This window comes from Metarhizium brunneum, chromosome 1 (assembly GCF_013426205.1).
Source record: "Metarhizium brunneum chromosome 1, complete sequence".
Taxonomy (NCBI): domain Eukaryota; kingdom Fungi; phylum Ascomycota; class Sordariomycetes; order Hypocreales; family Clavicipitaceae; genus Metarhizium; species Metarhizium brunneum.
In genome coordinates this window covers 3,874,811-3,897,888 of record NC_089422.1, presented here as the reverse complement: position 1 = coordinate 3,897,888, position 23,078 = coordinate 3,874,811, and the positions used below count along the sequence as shown (strand labels likewise).

Sequence of the window (23,078 nt, the reverse complement as noted above, 5' to 3'; positions counted from 1 at the left end):
CTTGCAGAGCAAAGGGTGGCAGTTTGACGGAAGAATTGGCATTGCTACGGCGTAAATGGATTGGCTCGGTTCAGGAGGAATTCTTCCAGATACCATGACCGCAGGTCTCATCATTATTACTCTTTAGAGAGAAGACAAATTCCAAAAAAAAAATCTTTATACACTTTTCCCAATCAAATTCTTTATTCAATTGAAACCGGTTCTATATATGTGTATCATGACCAATGTGACGCTCCTTGTACGCTTATCATGTACATCATGTCCCATCATGACGAAATATGGCCCCATCATCACAACACACCCACGCTACAACAACGCCCGCTCTCAATCGCCCAGCATGCATGTCCAAACCGTAAAAGCTTACTCGGGAGGAATATACTGCTTCATCAACAGCTCGCTAAACTTCTCCAACTTGTCCTTGCCTCGCACCTCCTCCACCAACAAGGGCATCTTGACGACGTTGAAATCCTCGGCATACAACTCCTCATACTGGTCCAGGTACTTCTTTTGCATTTTCCTCCTGGCATTGCACTGCTCACACTCGCTCGCCTTCTTGGGAAACAGCAGCTGGTTCACGACGATGCAGTGCGTGTCGATGCCGTAGCTCGACAGCTCCTGGATCATGCGCTCCGTCTCGTAGAGACTCAGGAACTCGGCGATGCAGACGCACACAAAGGTGGTCAGGTCGGCGTCCTTGAACTGCGTGTTTACCTCGGAGATTGTTTCGCGCAGCGACTCGAGCTTCTCCATCATCTCGTTGAGGTTCTGTCCGTTGGGGAGGGCGCCGCCCGAGCCGAGGACGCCGTTGAGCAGGGGCCCGTACTGGGAGGAGAGCTGGGAGACCTTGGCGAGGGCCTTTTCGAGGACCGAGGGGAACTGGAGGAAGCGCAGGGTGTGGCCGGTGGGCGCGGTGTCGAAGATGATGGTTTCGTACGAGAGCGACTTGACTTGTTTGAGGACCTCGGCAAAGGACATGGCTTCGTCGATACCGGGGATCTTTTTTTTTTGGAGACGCAAAGTTAGCTTACAATGTGTTGCGAATGGCGGAATTATTAAAAAAGAAAAAGAAGAAAAAAGGTCAAGGAGGAGTGTAACTTGCAGCAAATGCCAAATCCTGCATCATGCCACCGATGCCGCCGCCCATGGCGTTCATGTCTTCCTCGCCCTGGCCGGCCAAGAGATCCTGCATGCTGCCGTTGGGGTCAATCTCCATGGCGCTCAGGTTGTCGAAGCCATTGACCAGACGGGCCTCCTTGCCGAACTTTTGAGAAAACGCATCGGAGAGGTTGTGCGCTGGGTCGGTGGAAATCAGGAGCACTGAGCGGCGGACCTTGGCGAGCTGAATGGCCAGGGAGCACGATGTGGTGGTCTTGCCGACGCCGCCTTTGCCGCCGACAAAGATCCAGCGAAGAGAACGTTGGTCGAGGAGGGACTGGAGCGTGGGCTCGAGAGCGTCGTCGGCGGAGATGATGGCTGACGACATCGTTGTGTGTCGCGGCAAGGGATCGAGCTAGGAATCTGCGAAGGCGCCGCACGGGTGCGGGTGAGGGATTGGACGGTGTCGACTGGATAGGGGACGGGACTGGGAAAGTTGGTTTCTCGCGGACAAGGCTCCAGGAACTGATGTCTCAAGTGCTACTTATGTTGATGATGGCGGTTTCTAGAAAGCACTGGGGTCTGAGGGTTGAATGTACGTACATACTAGTAGTACTTGACATGTACATATTAGGTCGAGGAGCGAGAGGCGAGGGGCAGGGGGGTGGAGGGGCAGGGCATGACAGAAATAGTCGGGCACTTTGTGACATGTATTGTGTGGGGCGATGCGTGGCATTTTGGCTGTGAATTTTGTCTGGTCCCCTGTCGGTTCCAATTAAGGTCTCAGGACAAGTCAAGATGAATGTGAATATAGGGTATGGCAGAGTTTGAAATGGAAGCAAAGAGTATTATTTAGATAATAGATATAGCTGCTTCTACTCCGCGGCATAGCCTGACTGGGTCTCACGGAGTAACATGTAAGATCAACATAGCGTGGTGTTTACCACCTCTAGAGCGTCATGTATTCATTGAACTTTACGTATTCTCGTTACTACGCATATCCAAGCTAGTCCAGTCACCACCAACACGTCCCAAAATAAAACAAAAAAGTACCTACACAACGCGATCAAAAACCCGGACAGCAGTGACGGAACCAACAGTCACACTAGTCGTCATCTGCTCTTCCTTGAATTCGCGAACAATCGTCACAATCTTGCTGCTATGCACCGGTGTCTGCGTTTGTGTCCACTTGTTGCCGTCCTGCACCACCACACTGCGGACCTTGGCCTCATCCTGGCGGGTTTCTTCAAACTCCTCGCCCAGCTTGAATGTAAACTCGGAACTTCCCAGTCCAGCTTTACTCTTCACATGCCACGCATCTCCGCTCCTTTCTATTTCGATCTCCGGAGACGCCGATTTCGCCAGCTGGCGCTTTATCGGGCGGACGCCTAGGTTGGGGTAAGTCAAAGCCTGGAGCTAGAGGATGGCATCTCCCGGGGTCGCGTCTACCTAGCTCTGAGAGGAACTCGTCGAAACCAGTGCTTTTGATTAGCTTGTATTTTCCGGTGAAGACGTCCGTCATCTCGAAGAGTTTTTTTTACTGGCACGGTTCTTGGAGACACGATGGATTGTGAGAGGATGATGGCCCCTTGTGCTACAGTAGCAAAGAGTTGACGCAGTATCCGTTTCAAGTAGTCGATGAAAAACCAGCGATGCTTCACCTGGTATGCAGATGAGACAGATGCGATGCTAGATACACAACATCTAGGTAGATGTTCCTTTTGATGGCTAGAGGTCCATTTATTCAGCCCTCGTGCTTGGTGGTGGTAGTCATGTCGTCATAGCCGTTGACGGGCTTAATCATGGTCGAGACATGCTTTTCCACGCGGCAGCCACAATTGAATGCGGGCGCCAAAGGTCTTCCTTTCTTGGGAATGATATCCGCGTCCAAACTGCAAGTGGTGAGAGGCATGAGCACGAAATTCCCCCCTTCCCTTCTTTTCTTGGTCACATCCGATGCTCGGAAACCATCACCTCGGTTCTTTTCACAATTCCCCTGTGCTGCTCCCTCAGCAATTCATCGCTGTCGCTCCGCCGATCGGCATGGCCACTCGAATTGTCGCCGTCTGGCTCTGAGCGATAGGCCGCGGCCGAGATCTCCGTCTCATTCCGCCAGTAGCCCGACTCCATGCGCGACAGACCGTGCTCCTCGTTTTGCGAGGGCTGGTTGACGTAGCCTTGTCTGGATTTCGTGCCACCCGTTTTATTTGTCGACGCGTCGTGGGTGGACTGGATGTTGAAGACTTTGCGGTAGATGTTGACGAAGAGGGAGCGCATCGGCGGAATGCACGCGGCGATGATGATGCAGAATTGTTCGGTCCTGATTGTCCAAGAGCATTCGTTAGCCTGGTGTTTTTGGCCAACGCACGGGGAGAAGAGGACATGTCTTTGACTTTAAAGTCCAAAGGCCATCGCTCTTTCCTTTTAAGGCGCCCACTTACATCATCCAGATGATTAGGTCAACTGTTTCATCTGCATTGGCCCAAAAGTCAATTCCTGTCAGAGCGTCTGTCAAAGCGCAGGGATTTACTCCTTACACGTATAATCGCCTCGGGAGGAGAGCGTCTCGAGTTTCATCGTCTTGATAATGGACGCAATGCCGGCACTTTTGATGTCGGTGTGTCAGCCAGCCTAAAAAAAACCAACTCCTCCAAATGCTCGGCAGAGGTCACCTACAACGCGCCCAGGCCCATGAAAAACATGAGGCTCATCTTCAGCCGCCACTCCATGTGCAAGTTCCACAACACGGTGACGGGAAACACGGCCAACGCAAAGTCCGAAAAGACGGAGAAGGCTGCACGCGTGCGAGTCTTGTTAGTCCCGTGACTGAAAGAGAGGAGAAGGTTCCGTACAGGCTGTGAAATACCCATAACCCTGTTGCACCTTGGGATCCCAACACTTTCCGACCTCGCTCAGCCTTGGATCCCACAAGGCCGCAGCAGGCGTACACTGCGCAAAGATAAAGGCCACGCAAACGACGCTGATGACGAACAGCATGGCTACCATGATGTAGAGGAACCACATGCGGGAGTGGCCCTTGCCAATGATTTGCCGGATGAAGAGGACAATCGAGATCTTGGCCACGGCGGTGCTCATAATGTGGAATGCCTGACTGACCCAGTCGAGCTTGACCGACTGGATCTTTTCATCTTCAGAGAGGAACTCGAGGTGTCTCCCTGTGCCATATTGCACTTCTGGTGTGGTGACGCCCATGAAGGCGACGGCGAGTATCTGGTAAAGTTATTACCACCGATGAGCATCCCAAGATGTGCAGGAACAGCGAGAAATGAATCAAATTTATAAAAACGCGCGACAGGACAACTTACAAACGATATCAAAATAAGCCAGTCATCTGCTCCCAGGCCGCCTCGCTTCTGAAAACGGCTGTATACTCGACCGGTGACGAACAAGGCCGTGATGCCGCATTCTATCCAGCCAACAGCCAGAATAACAAACCCTCTGTCTACATCTTGACGGGCCAAATTCCCGTTCGAGGCCATTGTGCAATTTGCAAGCGCCAACAGGACAAGTCTCGGAAAGCGGCAAAGGGGGACCAGATCAAGTATATACTACTCCGTACCAGCCCGATCAACATTTCATCCTGCAGCACCACAGACCTCGAATCGACTCAGGTCAGCTGGAACAAATTAACCATGCATACGGAGTACGTGACCGAAATTTCGGAATATTGTCGTGTCCCCGGCATATGGAAAAATTGAAATTATTCTATGGGCATGCAGCCGCATCAACCAACGCGTCCAGGAAGGAAAAGCAAAGGGCAGGAAACAAGGGATGGTTCGGAGTCTTTTCAACATCGGTGTTTACAGCCAGATTCAGTCATGTACCATCATTGGTGGTACAGGTTGGCAGAGGCCATCGACATGGGGAGACATAACTACATTACACTAGTACCACTACATACATACGCCGTACCAGGGCCTGGCGAAGAACCTTCGCCGTCTTTTTTTACCCGGCCACGTGGGGATGACTCGACCATGACCTGAAGTCGGCACAGGACCGAAATTGCAGTGTCGCTTAGAGAGTATCGTTGCAGATAGCTGCCGCCATATGGGGGCTCTGTACGGAGTATGGTGCTTACTAGTATGTAGTTTACTTGATGACTTTGTTTTTTGGGGGGGGGGGGAGGCTATACTTGGAGTGAGACGGAGCGCCTTGGAAAATTTACTCGATGCAAGCTGGGAGCAGAAGCTTACTATCACGGCAGTAAGATGATGATGATTGCCACGGATTTTGAGCAGACCAACAACCACCCTCGTGGCCTGTGTTGTACGATGGTCCGTAGCGGCCACGGCAGTGTTGGGAGCAACTCAATAACCCCCAAGCCCCCCCATCAGCCCCAGCAGAGAATCGAATTGCCCCGTGCCTCCCGTGTTGTGACACTGCATGGTCCAGGCCGTGTCAAGTATGCGCACGGAGTACAGAAGAGCCACCGCGGCAGTACGGAGTAGTAGGCTTCAACAGGAACATCCAAGTCCATGTGTCGATCGATCTCACTAGTCAGAAGAAGCCGGAGCAAGGGAAATACTTTGACCTCCCCTTCCCGGCTGCATCCTCACCGGTGCGGCGTTTGGAGTTTGGACATGGGGCTGTGGTACGGTCTGTGCGGACAAAGGAGGAGCGGTGTCACGGTTGATTTATGATACGTGACAAGACGATATTGAACGTGTGAATTGTGAACGGCTGGGAAGGAGGGGGCCACGAGATGTGAGGACTCGGAGGTCCTGAGTCGTGTTGCACTGATGATCATTGATTACCCTCATGCCCCGGCCACGGCGTCACCACGTAATTTTGTACGGAGTACTCCGTACGGAGTATCAAACCATGTCCACAACATACTAGTGCAAGAAATAAAGCGTACTTGGTAGCGAGATCTGGAACGTTGAAGAACTGTCCTTTGGCCTGGTCCAAAATGTGCAGGCCCCGAGATGGTTTCCAGCCCGTAGATTCGCCTCGACCGAGCCGAACACGCAGGTTTTTATTTTAAGCGTGCCGGAAAAGAACTCGCAATTGCGCTGCTGGCCGACGAGCTCTTTCGCACCCTTCTTCTTCATTTGCAGAGAGTGATAAGTTGCTCACATCTGTAATCGGGATCTGTAATCGGGATCTGGGGCACCATGTCCACCCCGAGTTGTTTCTCAACATGAGGTGAACGTGACTCCTGGCTGGCCCGTCTGACCCACAGGGACGGGAAGTTGGTCCACTGGCTTCCACCAGCCTAGTGGGTCCGTACCAACCATGAATGTTTGACATGTGGTGTTTCATTGGACTTTGGACCGTGATGGGACGAGAGACGCGAGCCGGGGTTCCCCGGTCGGCAAGAGCTAGCCGTTGCCAAGAAAACTGTTAGCGACAGCCGAGGGAATTCTCCACATTAATTCCCGACAAGAACCTTTTCGAGTCGGTCAGTTGGCTTCGGGTGTTGGTGTTGTACAGAGCAGACGGGATTGGTTGTGAAAACAAATCGTTGTCAATGTAGATAAGAAATCGACACCAAAAGAGGCGGGCGCAGACTTTTCCCCTCGTTTAGTACACCGTATTCTGAAGCAATTCATCGTCTTTGGGACGTGGTTCAACAAGCGTTGCTCGTCTCCAATGCACTCGTTGGTCGCCATGGGAATTGGCCATATGCGACCATGGGCCGACCACGACGTAACAAAAGAAGGATTAATTTCGGAGCTCAGGCCTTGGATATTCCATCTGCATCATCTGTTATGCCTGTTCATACATCGGCCAACCTGGCAGAATCGGCCGTAGTGCGTCACAGGTGTATGCGAGATGCAAATTCTCCTAATTGATGCTGCTGTTTCCGCCTCAGGAGCCGCCATCACTGCTAAAGTAGAGAACGCTGCCGGGCCGCCAAATCGGGGGGAAAGTGCAGCCGCGTTGGCAGGCTCTTGCCGTGTGAGCAGTCAGTTGGCATTATCCAGCAACAAAGAACTGCTGTCCACTTACCTACCTAGGTACCTTGGGTAGGTAGGTCGTGTTCGTCGCGTTGGTCCTTTTTACACCTCCTTCTTTTTTTTTTTTTGCTTTGTTAACTTTGCTTTTGTCCCCTCTCGAAACATCCTGTCCCCTCGTCACTCTCCATCGTGACGTCGACATGTCGGCCGAAAAGCCGGAATCCCTTCCCAAGGACATGACTCCCAATAAGATCGAGGCCCAAACGGCTGTCAGTTCAGACGGCGAATCCCTCCAAGACCACAATGGCTACCTCGTGGACGCGCACTTCGCGAGCCGCAATATCCAGACCACGCCAGACGGGAATACGATACTCATTCCCCAGCCATCCAAGGATCCGAATGACCCGTTAAATTGGACCTGGGGGAAGAAACACCTGTTCCTGTTCATCATTGCAGCGACGTCCCTTTTGCCAGACTATGGAAGTGCCACCGGTGCAGTTACTCTACTGCCGCAAGCTGAGTATGTGCGATTCTTTTACATGTTGGTTCGCGGTTGATGCGCAGACAAGCTGCTTCTGAGGGATAAAAAAGAATCTTTTTTAAAAAATAGAAGAAAAGGAAGAAGATAATTATAATAATGGTTGATCTGATGTCATGTGCGAAATAGAATCTGGCACATGGATCCCGATGTCGTCAATCACTCACAAGTCGGCAATGTCTTCATGATTGGTGCCGGCGGCATCGTCGCCATCTGTCTGGGCGCATACTTTGGCAGACTCCCCGTCATGTTCTGGTTCATGATATTGGCACTGGGTACGGCCCTCTGGTGTACTGCGGCCGAGACGTTTGAGTCCTTCATGGCGGCGCGTATCCTCAACGGCTTCTTTTCCCCCGTCGCCGAAGCAGTAAGAGATCCTCCTGCCCTGTCAACCTTTCAGCGTGGACCGAAAAAAAAAATCAGACAAATAAACAACGTCGGCTAATACCTCGAATTCTCGAAGGGCGGTCTCATGTTCATCAAAGACATGTTCTTCTTCCACGAGCACGCTCGCAAAATCAACATCTGGGCTTCCTTCATCGTCCTCTCGCCCTACTTCGGCCCCCTCTTCTCCGCATTCATCATCGACACGCAGAAATGGCAGTGGGCATTTGGTCTCTACACCATCATGACGGGTATTTGCGTCGCTGCCATCTTTGCCCTTCTCGATGAGACGTACTATGATCGCAAGTTGCCGCCCAGTGAGCAGCCTCAGCGCAGGTCGCGAGTCTTGAGGGTCATTGGCGTTGAGCAGTGGCACACGCGACACTTGAGAAATACCTTCACCGAAGCTATGTCGCGTCCATTTATAGTCCTGGCCAAGTTGCCAGTGTTGATTTCTAACACATACTACCTGTTGGCTTTCGCGTGGGTGGTGGGCATCAACACCACCTTGGCGATTTTCTTGACACCGTTGTATAAATTTGGTCCCAAGCAGATAGGTAAGGGCCCCCTTTTCGCAAAAGATCCTCCATGCACACACACGCACGCTTAGCCTGACCCTGACCCAGGTTTCTTCTACTTCACACCCATTGTCGCCGCTATCCTAGGCGAGATAGCTGGCCACTGGCTCCATGACTTGGTCGCCAAATGGTACCAGCGCCGTAATAACGGCCGCCTTGAACCGGAAGCCCGTCTGGCCGTCGTTGGGATTTCCACTCCGTTCCTATGCAGCGGCCTCATCTTGCTGGGGTTCTCCCTCGAACGCGCATACCACTACATGTTGGCCGCGCTCGGCTGGGGCTTATACGTCTTCGGCATCATGATCACGACTGTGGGCGTCAACGCGTATAACCTCGACGCCTATCCTACTGCTTCCGGAGAAGTGGCCGGTTGGCTGAACCTTTCGCGTGTGGCCGGCGGTTTTATTATTAGTTACTTCCAGGTTCGGTGGGCGGAGGACATGGGCGCAATCAAGAGCTTCGGTATCCAGGCGGCCATTTGCTTTGGTGCACTTTTCTTGATTGTTTTGCTGCAGTTGTATGGGAAGCAATTGAGAGAGTGGTCTGGTCAGCCACATTTCAAGACGATATAGATGTTTAATATCAAAGGGATGGCCGTGCTGATGAGGCGTTCTTTGTCTGGTGTGGTGAAACAGCCGTGGGATTCACTTCCAGTTTCACTCTCATATAAATCGCCTCGAGATTCCCGTGAGTGGTTTACTGCACACTTCAGTTTCTCGGTATCAAAGTGCTAATTTATTTATTCATCTGTGAAGATTTCGTATGCCCCGGCAAAGTACAACCTGCCGAAAGTCCTTGGGTCAGATAAAGACCATGAAACTCGACAACCCGCGTTCCCGACTTGCTTACAGCGTTGCATTGCAGATCAATTCCACCTCCGGCCCTGGGACAGCTCGGTGCTCACAGAATCGCCGAAACAGCGAGTCCCACTGGCAACCAAACATTGAAAGGTCAAAGACAAGTCGTCTTCTAATGGGTCTTTTGTTCGGATGCTTCGGTGACATGATACATCTACCGCGATGGATGCTGTAGGCACAGCAATATATCGTAGGTCCGTCGGGCACGATTATTTGTCCCATGCGGAAAGACAGGTATACTCATGATGAAATGAGCCGTCACATACCGAAGTCGGCTACTCCAGCGCCCTATGGACAAGATAGACATGTTCCGTGAGGTGGGTAGGTCCTCATGTAATGCTATTGACGCATTGACTAATAATATTTGCATGTGTAACGATGCCTCGTGATGCCTGGCGTCACAACACCCCTTCAAATAGGCTTTAAGCCGCCCCTTTATGAGATGGTCGAGGTCTTCAACAGCGCACCAACTCAACCACGACAAAATCCATCATGGGCTCTACTTCTGAGAAGCCCCTCTTACTATTCACATCCTTCCCGGGAGAGGGCCACACCAACCCGGTCCTCGCCATCGCCAAGCACCTCATCCAGCGCGGACACACGGTCGCGTATCTGTCCACCAGCAGATACCGCGAGAAAATACTCTCCATTGGCGCTGAGTTCCTTTCGGCAGAATGGCCAATTCCGGGTCTCGATCCCCAAGCCGGGACGGCCTTGCAGAGCATGCCCATTGGGGTTGGTCGCTTTGCCTACCTGCTGATTCACATTTTCTACAAGTGGCTCGTCTTGAGGGTCGATGCCGTGTCTAACGCGCTGGAGTTCTTGCGAAGAAGGGAACCGGGCCGAGAGATTATCATTGTCGAAGATATCCTGAACATGAGCACGATGCCGTACCGATATGGCAGGCCTCTGCCGGCAGGATTCAACACAATGCCCAAAACAGTAGGCATCAGCCCCGTGCCATTGATGCTACAAAGTCAAGATACGGCACCATTCATGCTCGGCCTGCCGCCCGACACTTCGGAGTCCGGGAGACTAAGGAACAAGGCGCTGAATAAGCTCGTCAACGAAGGCCCCATGAAGCCCATGGTTGACGTGTGGAAGGAGGTCATGACGCAGTGTGGCTGTACGGTCACGCCAGAAGGCAGTCCGTTGAATGCGTGGTTTGACGCATACGACGCTACGTTTATGCTGTGCTCGCCGAGTTTGGAGTATCCAATATCGGATTTGCCGCCTCATGTGCGTTTCGCAGGGTGTCTGCCACGAAGGGGCATAGACGCTCACACGAAACATCCCGCCTGGTGGTCTGAAGTCACCGATACGGCGCCCAGCGCCGGCCCCCGAACAACCAAGATCGTCTTTGTGTCCCAGGGGACGGTCAGCACGAATTGGAACGAGCTCGTTATGCCTGCACTCGCCGCCCTCGCCGGCCGAGACGATACCCTCGTCATCGCGGCGCTAGGCCTTCCTGGTGCCACACTTCCCGAGGGGTTTGATGTCCCGTCTAATGCGAGAGTGGCCGACTACGTGGCGTACGATGCTATTCTGCCCTACGCCGATGTGTTCGTCTCCAACGCAGGGTACGGCGCTTTCGGGCATGCTGTCATGAACGGGGTGCCGGCCATATTCGCTGGCGAAACAGAGGAGAAGCCCGAGGTGGCCATGCGTGCGGAATGGGCTGGCTTTGCGTACAATTTGAAGACACAGACGCCGAGCGCTGAGCAAATCAGAGATGCCGTGGATGCCGTTTTCGCGGATGACAGGTATAGAGTCAGAGCGCGCGAGCTGATGAGGGAAAATGAAGAGATGGATGCGCTGGGCATGATTGAGAGGCAGATATCATCTGTGCCTCGGGTAGTGAATGGTGATGCATAAAGGCGGAGAGATGGGCTGCTTTGTCGACCGAGAATGCATTGCGTCAAACGTGAACGTATAACAGTGCTTTTTCCTTTAGAGCATCACGAGCATCCCAATTTATAAAAGAGAAAAACAAGCATGACCTATTCTCCAACAGTGAGTCGTACAATACATCAGATGCAGAGAGGGGACATGGCAATGTTAGCATTTGTCGTGTCAATCGTGCAGAGTTGTCGCCCCACACCATCTTCATTCACGATAGTGCTCCGTACCTCCAACTATTTGTGCGGGCATCTGCGCTTCCAAGTTCCCACGCGGGGCCGCCCGTACAGTGTCCAAATGTCACCAAGTGCGGAGCCTAACACGACAGAGAACTTGAGGGGCAGAACAACGGGCTGCATCAAATACCTACCTCTTCTCCCCCGTCTCTGTCTCTTTCTCTCTTTTTTTTCCCATTTGGGGTGATTATTGTCTTTAGTTTCGTTTCGTTTCATTGCGAACCTCGTCAACCTCTCCACTAGATAGACATCTCTGTGCTGCGATACACGCCCATCGGCCGCACTTGCACTCACTCGGCTCAAGAAAAAGTACCAGACCCCTCTTGCGCCCAACCACTCCCAAAGGTGACCATCACTCACAGCCTCATCGTCAACCCCCAGGGCCCGCCAACAATGGCCGCCAAAGACGCCATCACCTGCCACGTCCTCGACACCGCGGCCGGCCGGCCCGCCAAGTCGATCCGCGTGCGTCTCGAGGGTCCCCGCGGCTCGCAGCCCGCAAAGGAGTTCGAGTCCATCACCGACGACGACGGCCGCATCAAGGTCTGGCTGCCGTACAGCTCGGCCACCGCCTCGGGCGAGGTCCCCGTCTACACGCTCGACGACGTCCTCGGCCAGGCGGAGGCGTCGTCGACCTGGACGCTGCGCTTCGACATCGAGGGGTACTACGGCGAGGGCAAGACCTTCTTCCCCGAGGCCGTCGTCGTGTTTCGCGTCCAGAAGGGTCAGCACTACCATGTGCCGCTGTTGTTGAGCCCCTACAGCTACACGACGTACCGGGGGAGCTAGGCTAGGCCCTGCCCAACCATGACATCAAGAGTTCCTCACTGCATAGTCATAGATTCGACACGTGGGAAGGTGGTTACAGTGGTGAAATTAAAATAGCCCATCGTGCGCATTTCATCATGACGTGGTCGTGGCAATGGTGCTTTCTGCGTTTCCAAAGCTGATCCGTCTGAAATGTGTCTCCCCCGTCTTGGTAATCCAATGTATCTCTAATCCCTCTGTCCTAGCCGGACTCTCGGGCACCCAGTTTTGTGTACACACAGCAAACACATGCTTTCTCAGCCACAACAAAAGAAAATATTGAAAAAAGTACCAATAAAACTCCCTCGCTAAAATATTCATATTGGCAGGCCGTCATAACCTCGTAAAAACGCTAAATACATGGCGCGAATCTTAACCATGTATCGCTTTGTTGACTTTCCACCAAGGCTTCAAGATCGCTTGAATCGGCTGAATAGTCCAGACTTTCGGCGGTGTTCTGCCACATCCGGTGAGGTCGGCGGTGTATCTTCATCTTTCTTGGAACTGGAGCGGATGCTGTCGCCTCCATCCTTTGAAAGTCGTAGACTGGTTGTCGACGTGCTCCTCAATTGATTGTTATTCTTTCCGTCAAAGTCTAGCATCGAAAGAGACACAATGCTGCTTAAGGCTTCAGATTGAGGATTAATGACGCCATAAGAAACCGTTCGCTTGTGCTTCTTCAAAAAAGAGAGCCTGTGCCTCTTGATCATTCGCTCCTCGCAGACGTCTTCGTACGAAAGCATGGCGTTTGGCGAGAGGTCCGCATCGGGGTGAGGCAGCGTAGTGTTTGGGCCTAAGTAGCCAGGAATTAGCACATTGATCACGAGGTCTCATCTTGCTGGGAATCACCACTTACCACTATGAAAAGGTTCCGGAAATCCTGTGTCTCTGGGTGTGCGCTTGGGCTTTTTATCACGCGGAGGAGACATGACTTCGATTTGTGGGATGGACGAAGTCTCAGTATTGATCCTTTGGAGAGTATTTTGTCGTTCAGACATGGTAAGTGTTTATGTATTTGTGCTCCTGGAAGACATATGTGGTCGAGTGAGATTTGGTGGCCGAGGCTACTATGATGGCATAAGAGGTCGATTTATAACAGTTCGGGGCGTCGCAAGTTCAGTGTTGATGACAAACAAGGGAATCTGCGGTCTTTGAGGTGCTGGGTGGTGAAAGTCAAGTATGAAAGAAGTTCAGTGGCTGTTTGTTGGAAAGGAGCTATTGCCTGCTTGCAAATAGTAGTGTGAATATTCATTTGCAGAATCGTACCCCTACAGACATAGACTTTGATGGCGCTGGCCTTGAACAGAGTGGCAGGGTGCCTAGGTGAGTAGTGACACAGCCGGTCATGCGGTAGCGAGATGAGCCGTCGATAACAGGTATGAAGATTGGCGCCGTCGAAACCGCCAGGGATAGGAACTTGCAAGAAAAGAGAAATGAGTGGTGGATTCCGCTTGAAACAGGCTTGGTGCCAAACGATTCCACAGTTCTTGTTCACGAGCAGCCCGGAATATGTTGTTCTTATGTCTGGATGGGTGCCTAGTAGCTATGCAGTAATGACAGGCGGCCAGAATTTGGATGTGCCGCTTGGCATTGTTCCTGTTCATAAAGCGGAATTGCTTTCGCCGTCTGGTGTGCTCGGATTTCGTCCGGGCGGATCGACCACTAGCAACTAGGTCTGCCTTGTACATAAAGAACCAATGGTCACGACAAACCGGACGACGTGCATTTCAGTACAGAGTCCTCCGTACCGAATACAGCTGGCCAAGGTTCTTGCTGCGACAAGACGTAGGATTACTGAGCGACAAAGCTGCGTGTCGAGCGTGTGTCTGTGCCGGCCTAGGCAGGCTGCGCCTCACTGTCTCACTAGGGGGGTGACGACAAGGTGGATGAGAAACAAACAGGGCACACTGCAAATACAGAGGCGCTGAACAAGCTCACCCGCCAAGGCCTTTGGGGAGAACTCAACAAATGGTCTCTCCCGTGTGACGACGGCTCCGCAGCTCACCAAGAGGTATGCCGGTGTGGTGAGACTCAGTAATCAGAGACTGCCGTCAATGCCCGTTGTTGCTGGGGGCACGGCAGCGAAATGATCCGAATTTCGAGACGGGATAAACATAAGGCATAGAGCACGGAGCACGGGGGGTACCCCGTGAGAAAGAGTTGGGCTCTGGAACGGCGCGGATCAGGGCAGCTGATAATCCGTCACTGGGCCTAATGGTGCTCTCGTCTCGCCGAGTTTCCGCTATTCGGAATCAGCGATAGGGGGGGACCCCTACGGAACAAGGAAACTCATTGGCTAAGTCGGCTCAAACGGCAAAAGCTGTGGGCAGACGGAAGCAAAGCAAAAAGAGCTCCAACCATGCGAGCCACAGAATTGAGCACAAATCCCTTGATGTCAAACGGAAGGCGCTGCGCCTCGCAGTGGTAAGAAGGTACCAGGAACAAGTCGATAGCCGTAGGAAAGCCACCAACTCCGTTGGGCCAGGGCTGGGAGATTTCGTGGGGAGCTTTCGGAACTCTTTATACTGTACGGAGTACGGAGTATGTATCTCGACGTCCGACCAGACAGAGGAGATGTCTGGCCTTGGCAAAAGCACCAATGGCCAGATCAGAATCTGTTGGGCCAAATCGCATCATTCGACCTGCCAATGCAATGGTCAACAAAGCATGTTCTGCATGGACTACCATCCCGCTGTCACATTCAACCATTGCCACACCTGGGGAAGCGTGGATCCATGGCCAAGTACGGACTCCAGAGTACGACCAACCCAGTCCACATTTAGCGCTTCTTGTTCCTGAGTACTACTTAATGGGCCCAGTGGCGTCTCCGAGTTCAGCTGGAGTGTCGAAAAGCAGCTGCGTCAGAGACACCAGCAGAGAGGACGACCAGAGAGGGATGCACATCCATGCTGAACGACTGCTTTCCCTTATGAGAGTCCAGTAGAAATCGGTAGGGTGGCAAGCCACGATCGGTGAGGTTGGCACGGAGAAGATATGAATGCATGGAGGATCGGTGTGATGCATAGATGACCAGTGCCTCGGCTCTCACTCTCAGGCTCTCTTCCTCATCGGATGGTGTTTGCTGATGGACATCAGAAATCACTCATAAGCATATGGCAACTTGTGGCGATCTGGGGCATCAGTGACTTTCGGAAGGCTCTGGACTCGATGTTGACTCACAATTGTAACACGTCAGAAACTACCCACCATATGGCAACTATGACCACTTTAGTCGTCGAGACTTGAGTGTTTCGCTTTGGAAAGTAGAAGTGAGAGATGAGATATCAGATGCATGACAGCCCATGGCTAACCTGAGCACAGTCGGGAAGGAACTACAGCGTCGCCCCTGCCGAGATCCGATATAAACATGAAAGATGCCGTCAATCCTCTGTCGGGGGGCACCAAGGAACAGATGAAAAGCATGCGGGATGCGAGTGCCTTGGTACTAGCAAATGCCAAGTATATTGTGTAATGTTTCAAGCAAGTTTTCTATGCTGTGAATGGCTGTTCCCGGGAGTCGGATGTGACGCTGACAGTTGACAGCTGTTTGGCATTGGTGCTTCCATGTTCGCACCTGTCCTTTGCCTGCTACCCTGTGGCGCCAGTGTGGCTTGAAGGCCCTGTGCGGAGTTTTTTTGGCTCCTGTTCAGCGATGAACAAAACTGCACAGCCGCACAGCCACGCGTCTCGCATTCTGGCGTGGGTGTTGCACCAGCCACAGTCTCTCGCTGTGCTCCAAGTCGAGACAACAACCCCTTGGAACAGCATCTCACGTCACATTCAATCATCCTGCCATAGCAGGCAACCCATCTCTTCCCCCCAGGTCGGCCACGAATATTCGCATCGCGCGTCTCTATAGTCGACTTTTCCCGCCATGTCCGACAATCCGCGAGGCGTCGAGCATACAGACTCGATAGACTCTCACGACTCTGCCCCGAAGCAGCCGGAGAAGACAAAGAGTCGCAGACCTCCCAGTGAGTGCCGCCGCCCTGCGTTTGACCACGTGCCTGAGATCTGCCATCGATGGCAAATACAGTCTATGAGGACGGGGAATTAACGACGTGACACTAGACACCGCATTCCGACAGCAGCGCTTGAAAGCATGGCAGTATGCGCTTCCATGGTGCCTTACCTGCTGAATCAAGAGTGTACGGCTGACCACGATGCGATAGACCAATTTTGACACCTAAGACGGTGCTGCCATTGTTTTTCACTATAGGAATCATCTTTGCCCCTATCGGCGGCCTCCTTCTCTATGCCAGTTCACTGGTACTTTGCCCTGTTCACCGTCTTGTGCTTTCTTATCATGGTCTAACTCCCTTGGCCCCAACAGGTACGAGAGATTAAACTCGACTACACGCACTGCATAAACGATGCGCCCGATTTTACCACATTTGCAGATATGCCTGGCAGTGCTGTGGAATCCGCTTTCAAGAACGCCAACAGCAGCGTTCGCGCGCAGTGGGCGAGAAAGAAAGATGTAAACGTCACCCTTCATAATGGTAGAGAGATCAAGGGCAACCAGTGTGTTCTCCAATTCACCATTCCTGAAGACATGGGCGCACCTGTCCTATTCTACTATCAACTCACCAACTTCTATCAAAATCACCGTCGCTACGCCGAATCCTGCGATCTTCAGCAACTCAAAGGCGACGCACGCTCGTACAGCGACATCACCGGATCGAAATGTACCCCGTTATATGGAATCAAACCAAATGACACGGGCAAGCCATACTACCCTTGTGGTCTCATTGCCAACTCCATGTTCAACGATAGCTTCTCCTCGCCGGCTTGGCAAAACCCTCCGAATGACGGCAAGGCCCGCACATATAACATGACGGACAAAGGCATTGCCTGGGATAGCGACAAGGATCTCTACGGCCCAACCAAGTACAAGGCCTCTGATATTGTGCCCCCTCCCAATTGGGCCATAGCCTATCCCGATGGCTACACCACTGACGGCATGTATCGACCACCAGACTTGCAGAATTGGGAGGCTTTCCAGGTCTGGATGCGCACGGCCGGTCTGCCTACCTTTAGCAAGTTGGCCATGCGGAATGACCAGGACACAATGGTATCCGGTATCTACCAAATCACTGTCGATGATCGTATGCCATGCCCAATCTACTGTCGGAGTTAATCGGCGCCATTACCTGCTGCTAACATTACTCGCAGACTTCCCCACGATCGAGTACAAGGGCACCAAGTCCATACTCCTCACCACCCGTACCGTTATGGGCGGCCGCAACAACTTCCTGGGAATCGCATACATTACTGTCGGCGGAGTGTGCATTATCCTCGGTGCCATCTTCACGGCCACACACCTCCTCAAGCCAAGGTTAGTCGACGCCCTCACTTGAACTGCTCTGCCCCGTTCTTCCTGCCTTTATGAATCACAATCTAACCAGCTGCATTTCAGAAAACTCGGCGACCACACTCACTTGACCTGGAACAAGGTCCCGGCGTCCAAGTCCTCCGGCCCCAGCACAGCCATGGCCAGCGGCCGTGAAATCCGCCCCGGCGATGCCTAGACGAATCTCCATGGCGTGCACCATCTACCACCTATTCCAGCACAAGCGTCTTTTCCTTCTGTCCTGGGCTGGCCCCCTTGCGCACCAGTATGGCATTAAGAGTTGACGACGTGCCAGCAGGCTAGGGGGTCGTCTTCTCCCCCCCAAGCTTTGCTTGTACCACATCCAAAACAAACAATTGTACGCATAGCTTTATGCCAAAGCAGCAGGCATGTAAGCTTGGGCAGCATGATTTGAGTTGATTTACCGATTTTGGTTACGCTCCCCTGCACTCACTCTCCTTATCGAACCCATCGCAAGGGGGAACAAAAAAAACTTATCTGAACGTTGGGCAGGAAGGAGGATTAGTGTGCTTCGCGGTACTGGCTTGTTTTTATTTTTTTATTTTTTTGAAAGTCCTTGGTGGATAGTTATCGAGGCAACAAGGGCGTTTGGGATCTGGGTTTTCTTTAGTGATGTGGGATAGGCAATAGATTAAGAATGACACTCGAATACGTTGTGCAAGTGACATTACGAAAGGTGCATTGCAGCCAAGCAGTTAGAATCTCGAGTATATGAAGTGGAAGTGTCCCTCTTGTGTCACCACGCAGACCGCAAGTGAGACGGCGAGGCATCCATGGACGGAGGAGTAGTTGTTACTGGTTGAGGACGACTTGGCAGAATGTCAAGTTAGTCAGTCAAGCAAAACCCATTATTCTTTTGCCATTTACCAACTTGCTACATATCTTGTACAAAATATTAATATCACAATCTCCCAGATCTACATGGCCTAGCTAGCGCTTCCTCTTCTGCTTCTTCCCACTCCGGTCATCATCATCCAGACCGCCCTCCCTGTCTCTCTTCTTAGCCTTCTTCTCAAGCTCGTCCCAGTCCTCACCCTCTTCCTCACTATCCAGTTCGGCGTCGTCATCGTCGTCGTCACTAGCGTTACTGCCAAAATCAGACCCCTCCTCGCTAGACTCGGATACTTCATCAATCTCGTCATCGTCAATCTCAAAGGCTGACTCCTCCTCAGACTCCTCTTCCTGCTCATCGTCCGAATTCTCTTGCAGGAAACCCCAACCGCCGTCGGCAAAGAACTGGTGTGTGTCGGCAGTAACGGTCTTCATGATCGTAGGCCAGTTCAGATTGAGTGGACCCTCGCTGTAGGCAATGTCTGATGAGTCTAGGAATTCCTTGACCTGGTCGAGGAATTCTACGGGGATAGTATTGATGTGGAATGGTGCGCGGGTAAAGTCTTTGAATACAAAAACCATGTCAAAGTTCTTGAGGCCGAATTGCACACGCTCGAGATGGGCGATTTCAACATCTTCAATGGTGACAACCATGAAAGGAGGCTCAACAACCTGCATGAGACAGTCCGTGGTTGGCTGAATAAAGACGTTGCTTCGATAGGGCACACCATTGAAACCGAGTTCGCGAATAGGCATATCGACTTCGATGTTTTCGTTACGGCCAGCCTCTGCAATCTTCTGCGCAAAACCTTGGAAGAGTCTGTCCAAATCGGCCCGACGCCGTCTTTCCTCTTGCTCAGCCTCGAACTCGTCTTCGTCTCCATAGCGGTACTTTCGCTTTCTGTTGCCAGTTTCATCGAATTGAATATCAGTGGCTTCACGATAAAATTGAACATCCTTAGTCTTCTTCTTGTTGCCGACGATGATGGGGTCTTTTAGGTGAATGTGGATGATGACAATGAGCTCATGTGCACAAGGTTGGAAAAATAAATGACGGACGTTGGAGAAAAGGACATCGACGCGATGCTGAGCGTTGAGCGGTGACTGGTATCGAATACCATTCTGGTGTATTTCGACTTTTCCAGGCACTCGTTTGCCCTCCATGGCCGGACGAATATAGACATTATCCAATACAGCAGGCCTTCGGTCTAAAAAAAACGGTTAGTATGCTTGGCGAAACTAGATTCAAGCCGGTCTATTGCATCCACTTACTTCTGATTTCAATCAGCTTGTCTTGCTCAATCACATCTTCCATATCCTTCTTTTCTTGCTCCTTCTTGACCGCATCTCGCTTCATGTTTGAGATCTGAGTAGCTATCTCACTGTATCTCTCCCCGTCAGACGATCTGAAAGTCAGACTGCGCACAAAGTGTGCGGAGGCGTCCTCGAAGGGCTGGTCATCCTTTCTACCTACGCCCTGTCCAGGCGACAGGAAGTTGATTCGTAGGAATGAAAAGTCGTTTTCGTCGCTCTTGCTAGCGTTCTTGATTGTGTTGATGTGGAATGGCACGGGTCGGCCCATGATGGGAAGAATGACAGTGCTGTTCCTCGAGTCCACCACTACTTCCAGGTTCTTGATTTTGAGTGGGAACTGATTGTCTCGTTTATACGATTCAAATCGCTTAAACTTTTTGACTTCAGCTCCGTTCTTGTCGCCAGTTGCCTCGGCAAATCTGGCGAGACCTTCCTTCTGCTTCTTGGCCGCCAGCTCCTTTTGGTGCTCCTTTCTTTTGTTTTCGGCATCTTCGTCGACCTGCGCTGTTCTCTCGGACCGGAGTCTAGTACTGGTGATGTTTTTAGTGGCAACAGCACCAACCTTGTGGTCCTTCTTCTCCTTCCGAGGGGCGGGCTCGACTTCTTCGTCATCCTTGAAAAAGAACGAATTGGCATCGGCACTCGTGGGAGATTCAGCAGTGAACACCACAGGCTCCCCGGTAGTGACGCGGATAGTATCAGTCAATACCAAGGAATAGACCTTGCTATGCTTGTCTTGGGGCTGTGGGTTATCAATGTCCTGGAATCCAGTATGGATGATGAGAGTCATTCCGTCCTTGAGTGTTCTGTTGTTCTTAGCGTTGAGGACGAGGGTTGGGTCTCGGTTTTCCAGTCCAACCCCCCAGCCAACATTCTTGAGAAAATGCTTCTCCATCTCTGGCTTTTTGATCTTGAGCAAGCTCAGTGCCTTGTTATAGACGTCCTTGGCTGACATTCCGTCTCTGACGTCCTTGATGATGGAATTGTGAACCATATGGAGAAGCTTGTAATTGCTTTCCTGCGCCTTGTTGGGATCAACAAGGTAAGTCCTTGCAATCGTCGAACAGTATGACTTGTACCTGAGACCCAAACCAGCAATTATGATGCCAGCATGCAGGTTGTCATTGTTGGCTTCGGCGGCAAAGCGAAGATCATACTTGCCACCACTCTGAATAGCGGGCCCCAAGATCCAGTCCAGTTGGGCCGAGTCGAAATCAGAGGGCAGCTTGCCCTTGTTGGGCAACTCAACCGTCTTCCAGAATTTGTCATCATCTAGCTTTCTATCAACCTTCTCTGCCAAGGAAGCGTGCGTGACCTTCTTTTCGCTATCGAGAATATTGGACATTTCGTCGAGGAAGTAGGGCGTCATCAAGGCAACGCAAGCCTTGGAGGCGGTTCGCATAGCGCGGAGCTCGTTCTCGTCCTTGACGGAGAAGGCGTGGGTAGACAGCGCAGCTGAAATATCGACCTCCTCCACGTCCTTGCACTGCTCCGAGAAGACCTTTTTCCACTCATCGACGAAGGGTCCCTTGGACGTGTCTTTGGCGATGGTACCGACCTTGTCCTTGAATCACAGTCGCGTTAGCTAATATTGATCAAGACGAGAGTCATTAAAAATCTGTCTTACTCCGGCCGCCTTGATCTTCTCTGCAATGGTGACAAATAGCTTCTCGTTTTCCTCGGCGTTCTTGCCGCGAACAAGCACCTCGATGGGGAATCGACCGCCTTTTAGCTGATCCAAATGTTTGGCTAATAAATGTCAGATGTGGATAACTCGAGTGTGATTTGCAACGCGACCACGCGTACCTTTCTTAGCCGTCGTAAGGATGTACAGCGTGTCCACAGTGAGCAGCATCAAGGTCGTGGGGAACTCGTAGCCAAGCAACCAAAACTGGAGCGCGGGAAAAAAAAAGAGTGATCTCGTCAGCATCACGGATTCAACCACAATGTGCGCGCGTGCTGCGCAATAAGGCCCAGGGTCCAACTTACATGCATGGCATTATTCTTATGGAACTCGGGAATCTCCTCCATCTTGCCCATCATGATGAGAATGGAGGCAGCTCCACCAAAGAGGCCGTCCTTGGCTCTCAGGTCATTTTTCCAGGCGGTCGCAAAATGTGAGATGCGCTCTTGGAAGAGCTTTCCGTCAATCTTGATATCCGCCATGGTGATTGATGGCCAACTGAGCGGGCTGCAAGACGGACCGACGAAAGGGAAAAGAAAAAGAATAGAAAGAAGTCCGACAAGGGAAATGTGCCGGACGGAGGCGGGAGTATGATTGCCTGGCTGGCTGACGCGCGAGAAAAGCAGTTGGCGTCGCGTTAATGGGGTGAAGGAGCTGGGTGGTCACGTGACTGGAGTCCACGCGTAGCTCGCCTGAGCTGTTGAAGCACCAGAAGCTGCCCGCTAGGGAGCTGAAGGTACGGGGCTTAAAAAGTCTGGTTGAATGTGGCTTAAACATTGAATCTAGATTTTTAGCCTTGGAGAGCTGCGACTTGGCTATTAATTTCTGTGATGGTCTGGGCTAGGCCTGATCTTGGCTGTGGACGTGGGCTGTGTTTGTAGCGTGTGACTAATTGAGCGAAGTTGTGAGCGACTTGTTTCATTCATAAGTACCGAACCCTGTTGTACATTGCGTCGCGATTGTGCTGACATCTGGACATTCACGATGGTCTTGATGAGGCTAGTCCTTGACGAGTATTTATATAAGACAATCAAAGATCTTGGATTTATAAACGTACAAAAAACATTATATTAGTCCAAATAAGTTATGTCAAAGTAAAAAAGTTAAATTTAAACGATTTAGCACTGCTTAGTGATTATGTTTTGCTAGTAATTCGGCGCCTTCCTGTTTGGCGGGCTTTCACCAACGTCAATCAGATCAAGTGGATTGGCACCGGTCCCGACCGCAAGGCCACAATCAAGCGCGCTTGAGTGACGCCTCGTGCAACACAGATGACGGATGGGGGAAACGACATCATAAAGTGAGATTATTCCGGAGGCCGTATATCATAATGTTGCCCGCTGGTGATGAGGTATTATTTCCAGCGGCACCAGACGTACGTCTCCGCTAGTTCTCCGCTAGTTTGAGCACTCGGCGACAGGCCGACAGCACGGCTCTGCGGGCCACTTGACGACATGGACGCTTCCGACCCCGCTGTGTTTCCGGCTCCTAGACCGGCTCCTGCGCCCTCGCATCCGACGGGCCATTCCCGTTCCCGTTGCCGGAAACGAAAACCATCGA

The 23,078-nt window shown here is 51.9% G+C and overlaps 10 protein-coding genes across 10 annotated transcripts; 4 read left to right on the top strand and 6 right to left on the bottom strand.

The window, feature by feature from the left end:
• Positions 1 to 360: 360 nt before the first annotated feature.
• get3_1 (ATPase get3) lies at positions 361 to 975 on the bottom strand (the record flags this gene model as incomplete). Its single annotated transcript, XM_014693854.1, has 1 exon — positions 361 to 975. The coding sequence occupies one exon, from the start codon at positions 973 to 975 to the stop codon at positions 361 to 363; it is 615 nt and encodes a 204-aa protein (XP_014549340.1).
• Positions 976 to 1,078: 103 nt separating this feature from the next.
• Positions 1,079 to 1,483, bottom strand: get3_0 (ATPase get3; the record flags this gene model as incomplete). The annotated part of the gene is made up of 1 exon (XM_014693855.1): positions 1,079 to 1,483. One exon carries the CDS (start codon positions 1,481 to 1,483, stop codon positions 1,079 to 1,081), a length of 405 nt encoding a protein of 134 aa, XP_014549341.1.
• Positions 1,484 to 2,148: 665 nt separating this feature from the next.
• On the bottom strand, positions 2,149 to 2,617 carry FABP_0 (Fatty acid-binding protein; the record flags this gene model as incomplete). The annotated part of the gene is made up of 2 exons (XM_014693856.1): positions 2,149 to 2,483; positions 2,545 to 2,617. 2 exons carry the CDS (start codon positions 2,615 to 2,617, stop codon positions 2,149 to 2,151), a joined length of 408 nt encoding a protein of 135 aa, XP_014549342.1.
• A 222-nt stretch (positions 2,618 to 2,839) lies between these two features.
• On the bottom strand, positions 2,840 to 4,595 carry G6M90_00g011790 (uncharacterized protein; the record flags this gene model as incomplete). Its single annotated transcript, XM_066129717.1, has 7 exons — positions 2,840 to 2,987; positions 3,047 to 3,415; positions 3,537 to 3,567; positions 3,633 to 3,700; positions 3,772 to 3,889; positions 3,948 to 4,326; positions 4,422 to 4,595. 7 exons carry the CDS (start codon positions 4,593 to 4,595, stop codon positions 2,840 to 2,842), a joined length of 1,287 nt encoding a protein of 428 aa, XP_065986059.1.
• Positions 4,596 to 7,216: 2,621 nt separating this feature from the next.
• On the top strand, positions 7,217 to 9,088 carry G6M90_00g011780 (uncharacterized protein; the record flags this gene model as incomplete). The annotated part of the gene is made up of 4 exons (XM_014693858.1): positions 7,217 to 7,536; positions 7,684 to 7,921; positions 8,018 to 8,495; positions 8,565 to 9,088. The coding sequence occupies 4 exons, from the start codon at positions 7,217 to 7,219 to the stop codon at positions 9,086 to 9,088; spliced, it is 1,560 nt and encodes a 519-aa protein (XP_014549344.1).
• Positions 9,089 to 9,865: 777 nt separating this feature from the next.
• ugtB1 (UDP-glucosyltransferase B1) lies at positions 9,866 to 11,248 on the top strand (the record flags this gene model as incomplete). The annotated part of the gene is made up of 1 exon (XM_014693859.1): positions 9,866 to 11,248. One exon carries the CDS (start codon positions 9,866 to 9,868, stop codon positions 11,246 to 11,248), a length of 1,383 nt encoding a protein of 460 aa, XP_014549345.1.
• Positions 11,249 to 11,901: 653 nt separating this feature from the next.
• G6M90_00g011760 (uncharacterized protein) lies at positions 11,902 to 12,297 on the top strand (the record flags this gene model as incomplete). Its single annotated transcript, XM_014693860.1, has 1 exon — positions 11,902 to 12,297. The coding sequence occupies one exon, from the start codon at positions 11,902 to 11,904 to the stop codon at positions 12,295 to 12,297; it is 396 nt and encodes a 131-aa protein (XP_014549346.1).
• Positions 12,298 to 12,725: 428 nt separating this feature from the next.
• On the bottom strand, positions 12,726 to 13,313 carry G6M90_00g011750 (uncharacterized protein; the record flags this gene model as incomplete). Its single annotated transcript, XM_014693861.1, has 2 exons — positions 12,726 to 13,108; positions 13,172 to 13,313. The coding sequence occupies 2 exons, from the start codon at positions 13,311 to 13,313 to the stop codon at positions 12,726 to 12,728; spliced, it is 525 nt and encodes a 174-aa protein (XP_014549347.1).
• Positions 13,314 to 16,189: 2,876 nt separating this feature from the next.
• mug89 (Meiotically up-regulated 89 protein) lies at positions 16,190 to 17,846 on the top strand (the record flags this gene model as incomplete). The annotated part of the gene is made up of 6 exons (XM_066129716.1): positions 16,190 to 16,289; positions 16,387 to 16,423; positions 16,488 to 16,584; positions 16,649 to 17,423; positions 17,491 to 17,653; positions 17,735 to 17,846. 6 exons carry the CDS (start codon positions 16,190 to 16,192, stop codon positions 17,844 to 17,846), a joined length of 1,284 nt encoding a protein of 427 aa, XP_065985726.1.
• Positions 17,847 to 18,619: 773 nt separating this feature from the next.
• On the bottom strand, positions 18,620 to 22,000 carry SPT16 (FACT complex subunit; the record flags this gene model as incomplete). The annotated part of the gene is made up of 5 exons (XM_014693863.1): positions 18,620 to 19,728; positions 19,793 to 21,398; positions 21,462 to 21,583; positions 21,641 to 21,725; positions 21,824 to 22,000. The coding sequence occupies 5 exons, from the start codon at positions 21,998 to 22,000 to the stop codon at positions 18,620 to 18,622; spliced, it is 3,099 nt and encodes a 1,032-aa protein (XP_014549349.1).
• Positions 22,001 to 23,078: the final 1,078 nt, after the last annotated feature.